Source organism: Microtus pennsylvanicus, chromosome 18 (genome assembly GCF_037038515.1).
Source record: "Microtus pennsylvanicus isolate mMicPen1 chromosome 18, mMicPen1.hap1, whole genome shotgun sequence".
Lineage (NCBI taxonomy): Eukaryota > Metazoa > Chordata > Mammalia > Rodentia > Cricetidae > Microtus > Microtus pennsylvanicus.
This window is the reverse complement of record NC_134596.1, coordinates 30577062-30596616: the sequence shown is the minus strand read 5'-3', so window position 1 is coordinate 30596616 and position 19555 is coordinate 30577062. Positions and strand designations below refer to the sequence as shown.

The window sequence follows — 19555 nt, the reverse complement described above, 5'->3', positions numbered from 1 at the left end:
GCTCCTCCCCGTCCCCCACGGAAATCACTGGGTTGCCTTGACGACCGCGGACGCTTGGCTGCGCTGAAGTGCCCACTGAAGCACTGAGGAGAAGGACGCTGGAGCCAAGGGCATGAGGAACTGGTGTCTGTGTCAGATTTGCACCTGCGGGTAAGAAACGGCTGGTGGCTGCGGCGACGGCGGGGCCGTAAGCACCGCTAACTCCTCGCTGCGCGCGTACACACACAACACACTCTCTCTTTTACACACACACACACCTCTCTCTCTCTCTCTCTCTCTCTCTCTCTCTCTCTCTCTCTCTCTCTCTCTCTCTCACACACACACACACACACACACACACACACACACACACACACACACACTTACTCTCTTGCCTGAGGGGCGAGTGCCCCGCAACGCCCCCACTTAACCCTCTATGAAGTGCGCTCCTTTTCTCTACTTGGCTGGCTCCTGGAGCCAAACTTTTTCTTCTTTGCAATCCCGGAGGCTTCCTATCCAGAGATTTAAACTGAAATCCAGCCCGGTCCTGGTAAGTAATATGAGCAAATATGGAATCTGGTCAGGAGAGAGTTCGTGCTCCCACCCACCAATTCTGTTGGTAAATTTAAAAGGAAAGATAGCTAAGGTCTTCGGTTTGCAAGCCGGGGCCTTCTATCCTCCAAACTTTATTGTTATTCCTGACCAGGCAGCGTTCTCTTGGGGGTCTCTCTGACAAACAAAAATGGCAGTAGTCCCCACCCTAAACCTCAGACTTGGTCTGTAAGAGCTGCCTAACAACCTTCCACCACCAGTAAACACTTTCTTCTCTTTCCTCAGCCTTAGCGTTGACCCAGGGATTAGATCACCTTTGCTAAGTAAATATGAATAATGCCAAGCCCTTTGTATTTCTAATCGCCTTCCAAGGGCAACCACCTACAATACATGTTGGTTGAAAGCAATTTTTCTGCCTCTTTCATAATAACCATTGTATATAAGTATAGGTGGAAACATAACTTTTAAGGTGTAAATCTGGTGTGTAAGAAAAAAATATTTTAATCTTTATTTACAGCATAAGTTCTTTTCCCATCCAGCCATTAAGAAGTTCATTATACTGGGGACTCCGCATTCTTCAAATAATATCACTATCCAAGGAAGTGGGGCACTGCCCATGTAAGAAGAAATTCCTTTAAGCTTTGAAGCATGACTAGTAACGTCTACTGAAATGTCACTTGAAGAAACATAGTTCCTTCGCAAGCAATGCCCCTGCTGCTCTCATTTTATAAACGAGGCATGAGAACCTCTTGACAAAATGAAAAGTTACTATGACTTGCCTAGTTCTACTCAGACAGTGGCTTTAAAATGTGGCCGCCTCCATGGGACACTGTCTCAGAATGGGACAAAGACTCTTCACACCATCCCTCCCCACCCCGTCTTTTCCTCCTGTCCTATTGGAAGGGAAGAGGGACGATGTTCCCTGTTATTTTTGTTGTTGAAGTCCATCTGTTAGGTACATTTGCATCACCAAGCAGGAACAAGGAGGAAGAGTCTGTGTGGGCATACAGTTCCAGAGGGTACATGCAGTCAGGCATGGTGGAGTTCTTGTTCCTGGAACATGAAGCAAGGCTTCTTACATGCTGGCAGACCAAGAAGTAGAAAAGCCTTTGGAATCAGGGGCTACGCTGGCATGTTTCAAGGGCTGTCGTTAGTCACCAACTTCTGCCAGGTAGGTGCCAGCTTCCAAAAGCATTCCAGCGTGGTTCCATCAGCTGGGAAGCAAGGGTTCACATTATGAACCTCAAGTTCAGTTCCTTTGAGCTCCCACTCGGGACCTCTGATATCACTTCTTTTTTTCTTTTTTCCCATGAGAAAAGTCTCTCTGGGTAACAGCTCTAGCTGTCCCATAACTCACCCGCCTCTCTCTCCTGAGTGCTGGGATTATAGGTGTGCACCTCCACGCCTGGACAATTTCATCATTTCTATGAGCTGCCTCTTCAAAAAAGCAGGAAGATTTAACAACTGTAAACAGCTATAACTAACAGCGAAACTATAAAGCAGAAGGAAGAAACTTTCCTTTTAAGGATTGCAAATGCTCGACTAGGAGGCTTTTGCTTTCTGTATAATTTGTCTGCACTTTTTCGTCTCATGTCCACCCACAGTCTTTGGTATGTTGCACTGTGAAGGCAGCACTTTGATGGACAGTAAAAACAAATCCCAGAGCTCTGACTGGTGTCTTGCCGATCCGTGCAGCTCTATCAGAACTTTTACATGTACCTGACCTGTGTACTCTGCTCCTGGATTGTCCTAGTCCCTGCGTGGGACAGAGTCAACTCAGCACTTCACAGCAGCCTCCTTCTCAGTGGGCCTTGCCGAGTCTCTGGACTCTCCTGACTTTAAAGCGCCTTAGGCACGTGGAAGAAAGATGTGTAATCAGGATGCTGCCTAACATCTCCCGGCTCTAATCTCTCGGCCTCTGCTATATCCCAGGCCCACCCCCCACTACCAAAAGTGGAAGCTGTGCTCTGCCTCCTTCCTTTCGTAGCTATGTTCTGAATCAGAGCCGCCTCTAAGTGTCTGTCATAGGTGAAACCGAAACAGAAAGCTTGTCTGCCAGGCATCTAGGAAATTCCCTTGTTAGCTTTTCTATTTCAGTAGCGTAAAAAGTCACTAAAGTATTATGAGAAAAGCCAGTTTATGCTACATAAGGCTACACTGTAATTTGCTTATTATTTTTACAAGCCTCTATGCAGAGGGGTAAGCTGTGCTAAAGTTCAAGGAGGTGAGGTCACTGGGATCCAGTTAACATGCAATAATCACACAAGATGCTTGTAAGGCAAAATAAAGTTTCTGTTGATTTGTTTGTACAGACGGCATCGTTGTCCACATGGAGCCACAAGGGTTTATGAACATTCTGGCATATCTTGCCCCACAACGGAGTATCTGGAAAAATATCCAAAATATGGCAACGTTCTTCCACCTCAGAGTCTTAAACCCAAGCAAGAATTTCAAGCGTACCGTGGTAAAGTGGAAGGAGTAACTACATTTAAGTAAATATTGAGAAATGTTTCCTTATTTTTTGATCAACTTTTCTGGCCTTAATAAAGTCTTCTTACTATTTTAATTTAACTATCTAGTTGAATTAAGCTGAACTAATTTGAGAAGCAAAAAGTGGATCAGAACTTGAGAAAAACAGGTAGAAATTAAGTTACTTTGGCAAAGAGAAGGAAAGGGAAAATGAGGTTTTATTGATTTTAATTGCCTAAAATATCCCATATTTATACAATTCACACTGTTACCACCATCTAGAGGAATTCCTCTTCTTCCTAATGTGTTTGTGTGTATGTGTGTGTGTGTGTTTGCCCTCATACATGTGGGTGCAAGCATGTGTATGTGTGGGTATGTCTATGTATATGTTCTAGTTTTTGCATCTCTGATTGGTATCTAATATATTAATTAACCTGCAAAGGCAATTTTTTAAGCATGAAAATTTAATCTTATCATGATCCTGCTTGAAATACTTTAAACATCTCTGTTGTTTAGCGCAGACTCAGTCCCTTCTGTAACTACTACGTGGATTGTCAAACCTCTAGTTTGTTCTTCCTGTTTGGAATTCTCCCTCTTTCCCTAGCCGATACTCATCCAATCTGGAAATAGCAGCTCAGTTTTCCTTTATAAATATCATCTTTGCCATCCTACCTTTTTAATTCAGCCTTTGAGGCCAAGGAAATATCCCTCTTGTAACACAGTGTTCCGCACCAGCAGGACGTACATCTGTTGTTTTCTCAGCATTTCATCCTAAGCAACCTAGTATAATACCCGTTACCTAGAGTAGGACCCAACATTCCTCTAAGCAGGGCTTAGAACTCTCGCAGGATTCGCTCACGTTGATCATATTGACTAGAAAACTGAAGGGTGATTTATCTCTACAAACAATAAGTGTCATCCTATACATGTTTCTAGAATATAGAAAGAGACTGTGTGAACATGTGTGAGATTTTTGATCTTGACAGCATAACTGTAGCTCAGTTAGGTGACTGTCAGAATTGACAGTGTGTATCTTTAAAACAATTATGATGTACATGATAATATTGTGCAACTTTATTTATAAGAATGTAAGGCATAGACAGGTTAACCAACTTACCCAAGGTTATGACGCTATTGAATGACAGAACTAGGATGTGGATTCAGGCAGTCTGTTAGCCTTGACTCTGGTTTTCTCCGTTGGACTGTCTCAGCCCCGCAGCACCACCTCTGTCACAATAGTGTTAGATAATGCACAATGGGGCCGGATTCCCATTTCATCCCCTCCATGGCCAGGGCTTCTGAGAGATCGAGAATCTGAGTAAGACTCATGTCTGTGCTATGAGCCTAACAATGTACAGGAAGATATTGTAGCTTCCCTAGGAAATCGCTGTGCCTAAGTATAGTCTGTGTTGACAAAGGTGGTTTTTAACAAGTTGGGTACAGAGTGAGTCTTAACAAATCTATCAGCTCATCAAATCTTTCTCTTCTACATTAGATTAAAAAATAAAATGAAGTTACTTGAGAATTTTACTCACAAAATCAAATTGAGATATTTTAGTTTTTAAAAACTAGGATTTTTTGTGTCTTTTCTTGTCATTGGATAGTCTTATAAAACAATTTAATTGCTTCTTTCAAATAATCAACTATTACCATTTTAATATCTCCTTAAATTATTCAAGTAAGACAAAATTGAAGATTTCAGTACTGTAATAATCAAAACAGAAGAACCAGGGAAGCTATGTTTCACACACACACGTGTGTATATTTCAGGTCAGATTATCGGCCTTACGAAGTAGTCAAACCACCTCGCCACATACCGGAAGAATATAAACCCAAACAGGGGAAAATTGATCTTGGTACTACCTACCAGCGAGATTTTAATCCTTTCAAAGTGCAGCCTGTGCTAAAAGTCCGGCCTGTGGAAAGACAACCAACTAAAAAGGGAAAGCTGGACACTGTCCCAACTTACAAAGGTAACTTGTCATTGTAAAGACAAAGGTGCCCCGTACCTAAAACTGCCCGCTTTGACCTTCACAGTCACCTCATCATTTTCTTGTACTGTCGTACTTAGCCACCAGCTAGGAAAAAGCATTCTTCGCTCTGACCAAAATAGTTTTGTTAGCAAAACCCAGTCACAAGTGAACACGCTGTCTCCTGGGGAGTCAGGAGTCCTGGACTCTCCTCCACATTTCTCCCCTATGTGGTCTGTGTCTCAGAACATCTTAAAAGAAAAGGACTGCACTGGCCAAGGGTCTAGGCTGCTCTCGTCCCTTTGTGCCACTTAGTGCTGTCTTTGGCACCCTTTCCTATCCGACAATGAGCTGAGATTCCGCAGAGAAAGTTGGAGTTGTTGAAAAGACAAAATAGCAACTGTCCTCTTGACACAAACCCCAGACCAGTCTGTAAAACTAATGAATCAGTAGATTAACAAGCAGAATATTGCTTTTATACTCTAAAGGCTAGATTAGAGGATGAAGCTTTGATCGAGGAGCAGATTCTTGGTACTGTCATTTGGAACAGATAAGCGTCTCCACCTCTCCTGGCCCAGCACTCTAGGTGACAGCAGAAAGGGCCGACCCCTGCAAGTCTGGCTTGCAGCAAGAAAGACGTGTGAGTATGCTTTCCCACTGTTAGCAGTTCATTACAAGTCTGGCTTGCAGCAGAAAGACGTGTGAGTATGCTTTCCCACTGTTAGCAGTTCATCACAAGAGTAGGCGCTGGCAACTGTATGACCACCCGCCCCGAAAAATCCTACAGGATGTTAAAGTCTTCATTTGAAAACAGAGCTTCTTGATATGAACTATTCTAGTTTTTTTTTCATTAGTAACACAGTTGCACATGCAGGCTTATATTCTTTCTGTTGGTTATGTGAAGTAGCTGAATGGGTGTGCTCCAATAATGAAACTTTTGCGAGAGTGTTGGCATATATAGTTAAGTAGGTAATAGCAATGAATACTTTAAAAACTCTTAGCATTGGGCTGGAGAGATGGCTCAGTGGTTAAGAGCATTGACTGCTCTTCCAAAGGTCCTGAGTTCAATTCCCAGCAACCACATGGTGGCTCACAACCATCTGTAATGAGGTCTGGTGCCCTCTTCTGGCCTGCAGGCATATACACAGACAGAATATTGTACTCATAATAAATAAATAAATAAAACTCTTAGCATTAAATGGGTAAGTAAAATTCAAGATATCAATATATTATTATCTGTTGGGGAAGTTAGGAATAATGGCCTTTCTGATTTTGAAAAACTGAGTATATACACTGTTATAGAAAGGGCCAGTTATAAAGACTAAGGATGGTGAGTATAATCATACATCACAAGCAAATTACTGAGATACTGATATACATAAAAGATATTCTCAACATAAAAGATAATCTTTGGCATCTGTGAAACCATAGTAATTTTCTTCTATGAGCTATATTTTAAAAACAGTAACAGTGTTTTCCTGGATGCTGTGTGCATATATGTACACACACAGACACTAGGGTTTCAGATTTTCAGGCATGAAACAGCAACCTCAACTGTACTTAATTTTGTGTGTGTAATTCTGAATACCTTCGTTAGAGCAGGTATTTCTTACAGTCTAAGAGTAGAGGGCAGAGGGAAGACAGAAACAGAAACTGTAGAGAGGAAAACGCCCGGCAGTGCAGTCAGTGGATCTCTATTTCTGAACATGAGGTTTCATGAAACAGAAATGTGTCTGTCCTCAGCACAGAAATTCATTCATATTAAAATGTAGATGCTAAAAATGGATTGCTGTGATTTGATAAAGGTCTTGGAACTCACTCTGCCCTGTGCTTATTGTAGAGAATACAGAGATATAGACTGGAGAGTTATTACTGACATTCAGAAATTTTATTGCCAATATAAGGAAGTAAAAATCTGTACATCAAAAACTATAAAACACAAATTGAAAGAAGCGGAAAGCTCTTTTGTATCCATGGATTGGGATAAATAGTATTTAAATGTCTGTGATACCAAAACAGTCTACAGATTGAATACAATCACTATCAAAATTCCAGTGACATTTTCTCAGAAATAGCAAAAACAATTCTAAAATTTATATGACACAAAAGAAAACTAATAGACAAACAATTTGGATAAAGAACAAAGTCTGTGGTACAATATTTCCTGATTTCTAATTATTACAAGGCTTCCATAATTAGTATGCTAATAACAAGAAAATGAACACATGGACCCATGGAACAGAATCAAGGGCTCAAGAATTTATATTAGCATATACAGCTAATTAATCTTCAACAAGGGAGCTATAGATATACAATGTAGAAAAAATATAATCTCTTCAATAATTTGTACTGGGAAAATTGGATAAGCCCCATACAAAAATAATAAAATGGGTCTTTGTACCACACACAAGTTAAAGCAGAGGAAAGACACAAATATAAGACCTAAAATTGTAAATCTCCAAGTAGAAATACTGACTTTGGGATTTGTTTCAGATAGGATGCCAAAAGCACAGACAACAAAAGCAAAAACGCATAACTGGGATTACATAAAACTAAAGACTGCAACAAGAAGTGAAATGCAACCTATGTGTTTGCAAACCGTATTTCAGATAAGGGGCTAATATCCAAAATATATAAGGAACTCAGAGTTTAGTACAAAACAAATCTTATTTAAGAATGATCCTTGAATCTGAATAAACATTCTTCCAAAGAAGACACAAATGATCAACGAGTGCATGAAAAAGAAAAGATTCTCAGAGTCACTAAGATAGGGAGATGCAGATGAAAACAAAGATCTGTTCTCATCTATTCTGTTGGATATTATCAAAAGATAAAAGAGAACTCTTGTTGTAAGAAAAATAACTTTGTACTCCTCTGCATAAGAGTATAAATGAAGCATTGTTATTTAAAATGCATAAAGGATTAGCAGAATTCTAATAAAGATGGGATAACAAAAACCTGAACTAATTCAAAAGAATGTAGGGAATTAGTTATGCGGGATGGGGAACATATGAGGGAAAGCTAATAGTGACATGTTCAAGCCTAGCTGGCTCATTCTTTGCTTTATATTTAAATATTTAAGAGTGTTCATCATACAAGAGATTTAAAATCTGATGTCAAGAATTTCTATTTACATAAATTGTGGAAATTCTTTGAAAAAGATAATTCACCAAGTTAACTTAAGAAATAAAGTTCAAATAGATATGTTACCGAACCTGAATTTGAAGAATTGCAGGTGTAATTTGAAATGATAAAGAATTATCTGGGATTTCCAACTTTTGAGTAAGATGCAGAAAACCGAAGAGAGTGTTCACAACCAAACATGGAAAACCTAAGTAGGTAATATGTAGAATCATAACTGGTCATGAATCCCTCAGGAAGCTGAGATCACAAGTCCACTAACAGAGCAAAACCAGAAGAGTGATCAATGCAAAGTGAATGGTACAGCTTGGAGACAAGAGAAAGGAAACAAACAAAAAAAATGTAATATTTCTCTCATTTATTACAACCCAACCATAGTACCCTCCTCTCCTCCCAGTCCCTCTCTCTCCACTCTGCCCCAGATTCACTTCTCTGTTTCCCTTCAGAAAAGGGCAGGGCCCCCCAGGGATATCAACCAAATAAGCAAAAGAAGCTTCTTAACCTGTAAGAAGAGCTGTCCCTGGAACTAACCACTGAGATCTACTGTAAAGGACAGGAGCGTGGCAACGCTCTGCCTCTGCGGTGCAGGGTAGACCGAGCTGGAGAAGGACAACAGATACCCTCCATGTACACACAGAAACCCAGTCACTGCCTCTGCGGTGCAGGGTAGACTGAGCTGGAGAAGGGCAACAGATACCCTCCATGTACACACAGAAACCCAGTCACTGCCTCTGCGGTGCAGGGTAGACCGAGCTGGAGAAGGGCAACAGATACCCTCCATGTACACACAGAAACCCAGTCACTGCCTCTGCGGTGCAGGGTAGACCGAGCTGGAGAAGGACAACAGATACCCTCCATGTACACACAGAAACCCAGACACTGCCTCTGCGGTGCAGGGTAGACCGAGCTAGAGAAGGACAACAGATACCCTCCATGTACACACAGAAACCCAGTCACTGTTGGAAAAGGTCAGGATATGGAGAGACACATTTCCTGAAGTGTAGAAAGCTAAAGATGGAATAGATGGATGAAAAACCTCCCTGCAAACCAGCCTCCAACCTGAATACAGGAATTATACCAAAGACACTCTGCTGGTCCATTGGAGGTAAGCATAGCAACAGAGAGAGCCAAACTCAATTGTGGATTGCACTCAATAAAGCTCTGGCAAATGAACATGGATTCATTTATGATGTCTGTTTTTTCAAATTGTAAAAAGGAGGAGGTAAAGAGGGGGGAAAGGAAGACATTGTCATGAGACTAAAGGAAAACTCAGTCCAGGAAGGAGTCAGATAGTGGATCTACCAGGGAATCAAAAAATTATGACTGATGGTCAGAAACAAGTGGAAAAATTAGCCAAGATATGGAAACTACAAAAAGGATAAAAAATTAATAGAGATGACAATGGCTTCCATAGGATTTCAGTAGATACGAGTACACCCAGGGAGGGAGAGGAGCAGTGAACCTCAGATAAATCAATATAAACAAACTGTAAGGAGGGGAAACAACATGAAGTGCCCCAAACTGTAGAACACTGGGAAGTAGGCCCGACACACATCACTTAGAACACCAGAAGATGGAAAAGAAAATGAATTATCTGAAGATTTAAGAGAATATTTTTCCAGCAATAACGAGTAACATCAAAATATTGACCAAGAAAGCTTTAAAACCCCCCAAGAAGGTTACATTTATAATTTAAAACATCATGTAGAAACATATAGACTGATTAATATGAGAGACACTTTATTAATCCAGGCATAGTGGCACACACCTGTAACCCTGGTACTTGGTGAGTAGAGGCACAAGGATCAGAAGGTAAAGACATCCTTGGCCACACAGGGAGTTGAAGGCCAGCCTGAGCTACATGAAACTTTGTCTCAAAAACAACAAAAAAGAAGAGTGAGAACTGGGACCATGGAAACCAAAAGATAGTGGAGTTGCATCTTGAAAATGCTGAAGGCTAGGACACAGAGGGAGTCTGCCAACCATATCAACCCTTAGTGAAAATATCTTTTATAAAGTCTTTTTTTTCCAGACAAGCAAAGAATTATCAGTAGATGTCATATGCAGTTTTAAGAGAAATTCTTCAGGTAAATGGAATACGAAGCAACAGAAACTTGGTCTTCATAAAGAGAAAAAAGTTCCCAGAAATAGGTGCAATGACAATATCATGTTTTTCTGTAGCAAAAATGCTATGAATTTTGACTTTTTTTTTTTTACCAATTATAGAAGTACAAAGTAAAAGAGGTAAGAATTGGAAATATGCTGTACCTTAGTTGTTATTCCTCAGTCACGTGATGTGTAACAATGCAGTCAACAGAAGACTGCTTTTACAACCGAAGTCCACTAAGATGATGTCATAGGAGGAAAAAGACACCATGGAATGCCAATATTCCCATAGCAAAAGAACTGTAAAGATGCAGCTCTCTATGTCCCCATCAGTAAGGTGCACAACTGCATATGTAAATCAGAACCAGATCACTCAAAAGAACTTGAATTTGTGAAAAATCTGTATTGTACATTTTAAAGCAAGGGTAAAAAACTGGCCTGCAGGCCAAGTGCAGCCCGTTTTCTTTTTGCAAATAAAACTCAATTGACACACCAGTTCTTTTCCATACTACCTATTGCTGCATTCTGGACATTGACAGGATTGTGCATTTCCGGTAGGCACTCCACATAGACATTTAGAGACTTGTGTTTAAGCCTAAGACATGTCTTCATGGCTATTACATCATAAACGTGTGTCAACACCAGCCCTGTGGTAATCCTGTCCCTGAGATTGGAAACTTAAAACCAAGTCAGTCTTAGCCTGCTTCATCCTATCAAGACTTGTCTCTCACCCTCCAGGTTCTTCTTTCCTTTTTGAAAGCCCAATTGCTCTGGTACGGGGAAACACTTTCTTTGACTCATTTACACAGTCATTGTTTCTTTCTCGTAGTCTCTTTGGCAGTAACTGTGAAACTATGGATCTTCACTAACACCTCTGATTTCCCTTTAGTTACTGCAAAAACAATGCTATAGTTTTATACTGTAGTTTCTAAAGAACAGAGTAGCTCAAGAACAAAGATCCCTAGTAAGGCTTCCTGTGGACTGGAAATGGGAAGTTACTGGGCACAGAGGGAGCTGGAGAGAAGCTGGCTAAGGTGTCCATGATCCCACTCGCAGCATCTTGCTTCGTTCATCCTCCTCCTCTTGTTGCTATCCTCCCGACCAGCTTCTCTGGCTACCTGCGTCTTTCAGTATATGGCTCCCGTCTGCCATCAACCTGCAGCACTACCTCATGCCGTTCTTTTATGTTCTTCCACCTGGCTCTTCATTTTCAACTTTAGGCTCACAATACTGGTCTAGTTCATTTGGCTTCACTGAATCTGGTAATTTAAAGATTGTCTGCTCTTTGACTGGGCTTTCACTCACTGAACATCAGTAGCTTAAATATTTAGTTTAAAACTCAACAGGAATGCCTACGAATGAGGGCTTTTTTCTTCCTAATTGATAGCCACATAGTAAGCATTCAAGGCTGAACTATTTCAGTTGTCATTCCCTAGACTCTGGTTCATATTCTATTCTCTTACTTTATGTATAAAATACTTGCCTTTTATAAATTAACTTTTGATATTAACAATGTTCTGGGGATGCAGTAAATTTTATATTTATTAGCTTACTGCATTATCTAGTATGTAAAACACTTGTCACTTAGAAATTAATGCTCGGTGTTCTAAAAGACAGGGTGGTGAAGGAAATTTTACCACATTGCTCAGCTTACTACTTTTCCGTCTAGAGATAGATTACACAAAGAAGCCCTCACGGAAATATAAGCACGTCCACTTTCCATCTATGCTTTAAGCAAGCTGTAGGTTTTGGATTTCTAACTCTCAGCCCTAATGTTCACTTCTAAATTGCACATACAGTTTCAAACATACTCAGTTTGGGCTCCTGATCTCTAGATGATACTGTATCTCTTGGGACTGTCTTAACGCCCAATAATCCATGGAATCTTGCATCTTTGATCAAAATCAAATTGAAATTTGAAATTTTTCCTTCTTCATAGGATTTTTAATTTTCACTAATAGGATCCTGGAGGTCATCCGGTGAGTTTTAAGATACTTAAGATACTTAAAAAGTTGATCAATTGTCTTGTAAATGTTTTGGTCTTGCAAACTTATCTGTCTCATGAGATGCCTAATCAAGACCTTGACTTCTTCCTCTTTGAGGATTCTCAAAGCCCTGAATCTTACAGCTGCCCTAGTACTTTGTGAACTGTAGTGAAAATGCTTGCCAGTACATTTTACACTGTCTTCACCCACAACACAGTCTACTTAACTTTCTGTCCACACTCAGGGTCATGCGTACCATATGCCCTTGTGTGTAATCAGACATCTACTGGAAGTAGAAAATGAACTGTCCTCAAGAGGGAGATGCATAGAAAAAGACAGAAAAGAAACAAAAAGAACAAACATGGGGGAAACATCATAGCTTGTGCCAGTCTTTATGTATCTAAAAGAAATCAGAGGATGGTTGGCAGTGAGAGAAACGAGTCAGGATTCCTTGAAGAAAGATATTTTCCTCGGTACTTAAAAAATGTTTTGTTTGTTCTAATTTTCAAGATGATTATAGATCTTGGGAGATTCAGAAATGTGAACTGTGTAAACCAGAGCAAATTTACCATCCCCCAGACGTGAAATTTGGAAACTCAACTACATTTCAGGATGACTATGTTCCCCGGGAAATAAAGCCAAGGCAAAGCTTTAAGCCCTGCTCTGCGGTCAAGTGTTCCGTAGGCCCCTTTGATGGTGATACAAGTCATCGCCGAGATTACGTACCTCATCAGCTCGAAGTCAAGTTCGAAAGACCAAAAGAAGTTTATAAGCCTACTGAGCAGCCTTTTGAGGATCTCACCACGCACCGGAATGACTTTCAGGGCTTTACTGGAGAAACTGCAAAAATCTGCAGACCTGCCTACAACAGAGTAACCCAAAACGCTCCGTTCAGAGGGAGCACTGAATTCCGCGACAGTTTCCAACCATGGGAAATCCCACCACCCAAAGTCAAAGAAGTAGCTGAGTATGTGCCCCCTCAAGGAAGCATGCAGCTAGACAGCACCAGCCACCTGGACTATGTTCCCTATCAGGCCAGCCGTGTTGCTGCCATCAGGCCGGTTTCTCACAGAAGAAAAAGCAATTTTCCTTTCCAAGGAAAAAGCACCATGAAGGAAGATTTCCAAGCATGGGAAAGTTGTCGTCAAGGGCTTATTAAGCAGCAGCAACAGATTCCCAACCCATCCGGGAAATTTGATGGTTTGACCACTTTCCGATCTCACTTTGTGCCCCATGAGTTGATCCCAGTGGAGAGCTGCAAACCTTTAAATGCCACTGTGAAGAGCTCGGTTCCACTTGACGATGTCACCATGTATTCCATACAGTACACACCGAAGAAACAGGAAGTCTGCCCGGCTAGCTATCCTTCTCCTCCAGGTTATGTATTTGAAAGTACAAATTCCCAAGGACATAAGTTCTTTCGCAAGATCATTCCTGCAGTGAAGGCCTTTTAGGAATCAAATAATTTTTATAAGAATGATAATGAGAGTTCAGTTTTTAAGTGAAAACCTAAATTTTATAGTGAAAAATATTTTAAGAGATATATTATTTTTAGCTTTTTAAACAAGTCGGGACATATAGATCAGAATTCCCACATCCATTTTTGTACTAATAGTTTAACCAAGAATGCTCATTGTCGCTCTTGTGTTTTGTGTTTTGAGCTGGGGCCTCCCTAGTCTCTCCAGGCTAGCCTGGGACTTGCAGGCTCCCTCTGTCAGGCTCCTGATCCAAGATCATTCTTTAGTGAATATTTCTGGAGGTTCAGTGATGCGCATTCTCACCTCCACATGCTGGGGTGTAGCTTGTCCTCCGTCTGTTGCCATTTTTACGTCTTTCTATAGTTACACAATGCTACAGCTACTCTCTTTGTCATGTATCAAGTACATTGGGACTGTCTAGAACAAAATTGGAGATGAGATATGGATTGAACTTCCAAAAAAAGTCTAGGATTTACTCATTCATTCATTCATTCATTTTTTTTTTTCATTTAACTTCAACCTATTTACAGAACCTAGACCAAGTCATTGGTCTAGTAATGTCATTACCAACGTTGGTTGGTAATGTCAGAGACTTCTGCTCTTCTCCTTGCCTATTCAACATAGCTAGAGGCATTGCTCTTTGTTTTTTTTTATTTTTTCTACAGAAATATGTTTATTGAAAACTTACATTTAGACAATTAGTAACTTGAACACGAGCAAGATAGCTTCAGGAATATAAACATAATATCTCAGAGTGTTCTAAATACTACATCTCCTCTAATCTGAAGGGAGATAACCAAGATTCTATCTTGCATAGAGGCTTAGGTGCCACTAAGCCAAGAAAACTGTTTTTAAACGAAATACTTAATTTACAAATAACACAACTAGCCCCAGCCCATGGATGGTAAAATCTTCAAACACCTAGCAAGTACTGTGTTTCACACATGAGGCATTGCTCTTTGAAAAGGCCCTCTGGACTGGAAATCAGAGGACCAGAGTTCAAGTATTAAGATCATCAGTTTCTATCTGTGCCACTGTAAGCAAGCTGATACCTCTCCTCTGTGATTCATATGTAAAGAACATTAGTTCTGCCTACCTCACAGAAGTCCATTGGGAGCGTCGAGTCATGCAATACATTTGAATGCATAAGGCACAAATGTGAAGGAGTGATTAACTAACCCTCAGCTCCCTTTTGTACTTACTTTTTCCTTTTCAAATTAGGAGAGTTATAGACTTAATACTCATTACAGCAAGGATTGTAAAACAACCTTTGAGTTTATGAGTAATATGTATTTGTGAGAGGCATCCACACACTGTAGAGTCACAAGAACCCTGTAAGTAATGGCAGAGAATAGAGAACTTAGATTAAATGCTTTGTTGTGAATGGCTGTATTTTCAAAGAGAAAACTATTTGCTAGAGCAGTTTTGGGGAAGCCTTCCAGCTCTGAGAAAATCTTCAGGAGAAACCTGTGCACCCAGTGGCCACACCAAGAATAACGGTCACTAGCACGAGCTGTAATACCTTGTTCACCACTGAAAGTATACAGATAAGTGTGAAGAAGGAAGGGGAAGAGATGCCACTAAGGGACATGGAAATAGCATACTATATTTATAAATGCTGAAAGGTTCCAGTGAACTAAGATCAAGTGATTACTTTAATAAATGATTGCATATGGAAAAACAAGATTGACTTTAAAATGAATTTTAATGTCTTCATGGTTGTTTAAGAATATATTCTGGGGGTGAATTCATAGCATTTTATTCAATATTTCTAATTAATTGAAAGGCATTCTCCATATTTGCATTTATTATAAATGTATAATATCTGAAAAACTTTATGCATAATTAATAAATGGATTGATCTTCATGAAGTCATTTCTGTATTATTTTATTTGAGTTAGAACTTCTAAATAAATTCCTAGTTAGATAAACCTATACATAAATAGATACCCACTATTTTAAAATAGAAAATATTACTATAATAATCAATATTTTAAATTGGATAGTGCACACCATTCTCTTCATTCTAGCTCCTATGTTTAATATTCAGATCCCTCTGTAATTTGATGGGGTTGGCCTCCTCTCTGAACAAATGTCATCCTTAAGAAGTATCTACTGGTGTTTTCTGAAGCAGTCTTCCTTAGGCTAAGGACACAATGACAACTGTTTGTCACACTGTAACCTAATATAATAGATGTGAAAATAGAAATTGGGACAGATCATAACCTAAGACATTCAACTGGGAGTCAGAAACATCTTCCTTAACGAGTGCCAGCTGAGTTGAAGAAATAAGGATGAAGAAAAATGGCAGGGATCATATCCTAATTTGCTTCTATTGCTGTGATAAAGACCATGACCAAAAACAACTTGGGAGGCACTGAAAGCAACTCCCAGAGAAGATAGACTGTACTGCTTACAGTCTGTCACGAAGGGAATTCATCTGAGGGATGCACCCAAAGCAGGAACGAGCAGGCAGAAACTGAAGGAGAAGCCACAGAGGAGCATTACTTACTGGCTCTCCATGGCTTGCTCGCCTACTTTCCTATGCAGCCCTAGACCATAGGCTCAGGGCGGCACTGCCATACTAGACTAGACCCTGCCTCATCAACTGTTAATTAAGACAATGCTCACAGATGCGCCTAGAGGCCAATCTGATGGGAGCATTTCCTCCACTGAGATTCCCTCTTTCTCTATGTCTCTAGTTTGTGCTATGCTGATAAAAAACTAACCACACATTTTTTTTTGTAATACTGGTTTGATCTTTCTCTCTCTCTCTCTCTCTCTCTCTCTCTCTCTCTCTTTCTTTCTTTCTTTCTTCCTTTGCTTCTTTCTTTCTCTGTTTTTTTTGTTCTCTTTCCTCCTTTGAGAGAGAGAAGGGGGAATGGGCAAACATGAACATGAAGTTGGATGGGGAGGATCTGGGAGGAGTTGGGACAGGGAAATAATATGACTAAAACACACCATATGAAAAAAATAAACTAACCGGTAAAGCTGAACCCTTGTCCATATGACACATAACTACATCACTAGCAAACTATTAAACTATAACCAGTCCTTTCTTGTTTATTCCCAAGATCTCATGTTACTATCACAATATAAAACATAGCACAGCTTCAAAAGTTACACTATCTTTTTAAAAAATTCAAATGGTGTCTTTAAAATAGTCATCTCTTTAAAAATCCAAAGTCTCTCAACTATTTTCTCCTATTAAATGAAAGTTAAATATATTTTTTTTATTCCAAGAGGGAAGACCCAAGACACAGTTACAATGAAATCAAAGCAAAACCAACACCCATCAGTATAAGTAGCTTGGTACTCAATGTCATGAACTCACTCCTGATCTTCTGGGCTCCAAAGGGCATGCACAGCTCCACCTCTCTGTTTATCATCTGCACCACACCCTGCTGGTCTCTTTGGATCAGGCCAGCTCTGTTCCCTTACCTGCTGTTATCCTTGATCACACCTGTGCTCTTACATCTCCAATATACTGGGGTTTCTTGTGCTGTTTCACCTTCATCAGTGGCCTCCTGGCCTCTATACTAGGACTCCAAACCTGCCACATGATGCTGAACCTCAGCCTTTCTCCAGGATTCCTTTGATTCTGGAGCTTCCACTGCTCCAGAGGCTTCATCTTGGCCAATGGTCTCTTGTGGGCTCGCACAAGGCCAAGCCCAGCTGTTCTCCATGACCGCTTTAGCTTTGCTGCTTCTGTGTGGCCCAAACCAGCACCACGTGCGAGCACTGTTACACAATACCAAGTTCAGCAGCCAGCTTGAGAGGCCGCCTTGAACCTCTGCGGACTTCTTGTGCTGACGCTAAGAGAAGACTTTGAAGATTTCACCTCAGTGATGCTAATCTCTTATTAACCAAAGCTAATTCTTCAGCCCACCTGTCCCAGAAGCTAGAGATTTTTAATCAAAATATATTAGACAAATAGTCCTGACAGTCTTTACTTCCCTCTGCAACTTCACAAACCAGGACTCCATCATCTGACTTAACACTCTTATCTTCCAAGATCCTACAGAACAGTCCATTAAACTTTGAACACTCAGTGGCTTTTCCAGCCCAGTGTTCCAAAGTCATGGCCAGTTTTGCTACATCAATACCTTGTGGTTTGAGTAACAGTTTCTGTTCTAATTTGCTTTTTGTTGCTGTGATAAATGCCATGACCAACAGAAAATGGAGGAGAAAGGGGTTTAATTCACGTTATGTCTTAACAGTCCATCCCAAAGGGAAGTCTGCCGACCTAGGGACCTAGAAGTATGAAGAGAAGCAGAGATCGTGGAGGATTACTGTCTACCAGCTTGCTCTTCATGGTTTTCTTAATCTACATTCTTATAAAGCCTAGGACTACTTACCCCGGGGTCCTACAATGGGAAGGAACCTCCCAAGCAATCAATAAAATCAAGAAAATGACACAGGGACTGGAGGCATTGCTTAGTGGTTAAGAGCACTTGTTCTCCCAGAGGATCTAATTCCCACCTGGTGGTTTATAGCCAATCTAATCGCTTTTCCAGGAGATACAACAACCTCTTCTGGCCTTTTTAAGGCATGTATATGGTCCGCATCTGTACACACAGGCAAAACCACATTCACATTAAATAAATTTTGATAAAGCAAAAATGTCAGGTTGGAGCAATGGCTCAGTGATTAAGAGCACTGGCTGAGCTTCCAGGGGTCCTGAGTTCAATACCAAGCAATCATGTGGCAGATCACAATTAGAATGTCCTCTTCTTGCCTGTAGCCATACATGCAGACAAAGGACAAAAAAGATAAATCTTAATTAAAAAAGAAGCAAAAATGCCTTGCAACTCTCAGGTCTCATTTGATAGCTGTGCGTCACAGAAGGAACACACCGCAGGAACCTGGAGGAAGGAACTGAAGCAGAGGCCATGGAGGAGTGCTGTTTCACTGGCTTGATTCGGCCTGTTTTCCTATACCATCCAGGGCCACCTTCCCAAGAGTGGCAGTGACCTGGGCCCTCACACGACACATCAACCAGTAAGAAAATGTCTCAAAGGCTTGGCTACAGGGAAATCTGAAGTCTCCGTCACATTAGCTGTCAGACCCATTCTGATGAGAGAAACAACAACAAAAGCAAACAAGCAAAACAACCCAATAATTTCAGAAACACACGAGGTATACAGTTGAGCAGCACCACCGGGCTACTACTGAATTATGTTAGTGATGACTGAAGGTAGTAGCAGGTCCTTTTTATCTGGAAGGTCACACTAAACGAGTTTTGAAACCCACCATTTGAAAAATCAGAGCAAAAATTAGACATGTAAGACATGACAGAAATATTAAATTTTTGAATAAAAAAATCTATGCCTATAACGATGTCGGCAATGGATAAAGCAGTATCAAGCAAGAACAGGTAGACAAGGAAGCAGAGAGATTAGCGTTCTAAGAAAGAACCACAATGGATCTTTCCATGAGGGGCACAGTGAAGGAACTCCTGACAGGAACGCCCCATTGTATGGTTAGAAGACAGGTTTTTATTGTAGCCAAAAGAGAAAAAAAAATGTCCAGAGCAAAGAGAGAAAGAAATAGGCTGAGCATGGCTGACAGACTGGACAGGGACAGGGCTTTCTGCAAGAGAGAGGAGAATAGGGGGAGAACAGGATGATAGGAGGGAGGGAGGGGGAGAGAGAGAGAGAGAGAGAGAGAGAGAGAATAATGAGAATATCAGGAATAGGGCTAGGCAGGAGATATAAAGAGAGCAGGGATCTTAGGTGAGAAAGTCTAGGATGTAGGGTAAGGGCTTTGAAATGTATGTCAAGTACTTGTGAATAGGGACTGGGGGAGATTGGAGGCCAGGGTGGCCTTTGATATGAAGCCACAAGTATATGTCAATGTGTACCCCTGTCAGAGG

At 40.7% G+C, this 19555-nt stretch overlaps 1 protein-coding gene across 1 annotated transcript; it reads left to right on the top strand.

Moving 5' to 3' along the window:
* The first annotated feature begins 21 nt into the window (after window positions 1-21).
* Saxo2 (stabilizer of axonemal microtubules 2) lies at window positions 22-14131 on the top strand. Its single transcript, XM_075952319.1, has 4 exons — window positions 22-150; window positions 2844-3023; window positions 4771-4973; window positions 12713-14131. Exons 1-4 carry the CDS (start codon window positions 113-115, stop codon window positions 13654-13656), a joined length of 1365 nt encoding a protein of 454 aa, XP_075808434.1. The 5' UTR covers window positions 22-112; the 3' UTR covers window positions 13657-14131.
* Window positions 14132-19555: the final 5424 nt, after the last annotated feature.

What these genes read in the sequence shown, in the direction of transcription:
- Saxo2 (XM_075952319.1), top strand. Translation starts at nt 113, where the DNA reads ATGAGGAACTGGTGTCTGTGTCAGATTTGCACCTGCGG. An exon ending in TGTCAGATTTGCACCTGCGG is followed by an intron (nt 151 to 2,843) that starts GTAAGAAACGGC and finishes TTGTTTGTACAG; the next exon opens with ACGGCATCGTTGTCCACATG. An exon ending in CACTGTCCCAACTTACAAAG is followed by an intron (nt 4,974 to 12,712) that starts GTAACTTGTCAT and finishes CTAATTTTCAAG; the next exon opens with ATGATTATAGATCTTGGGAG.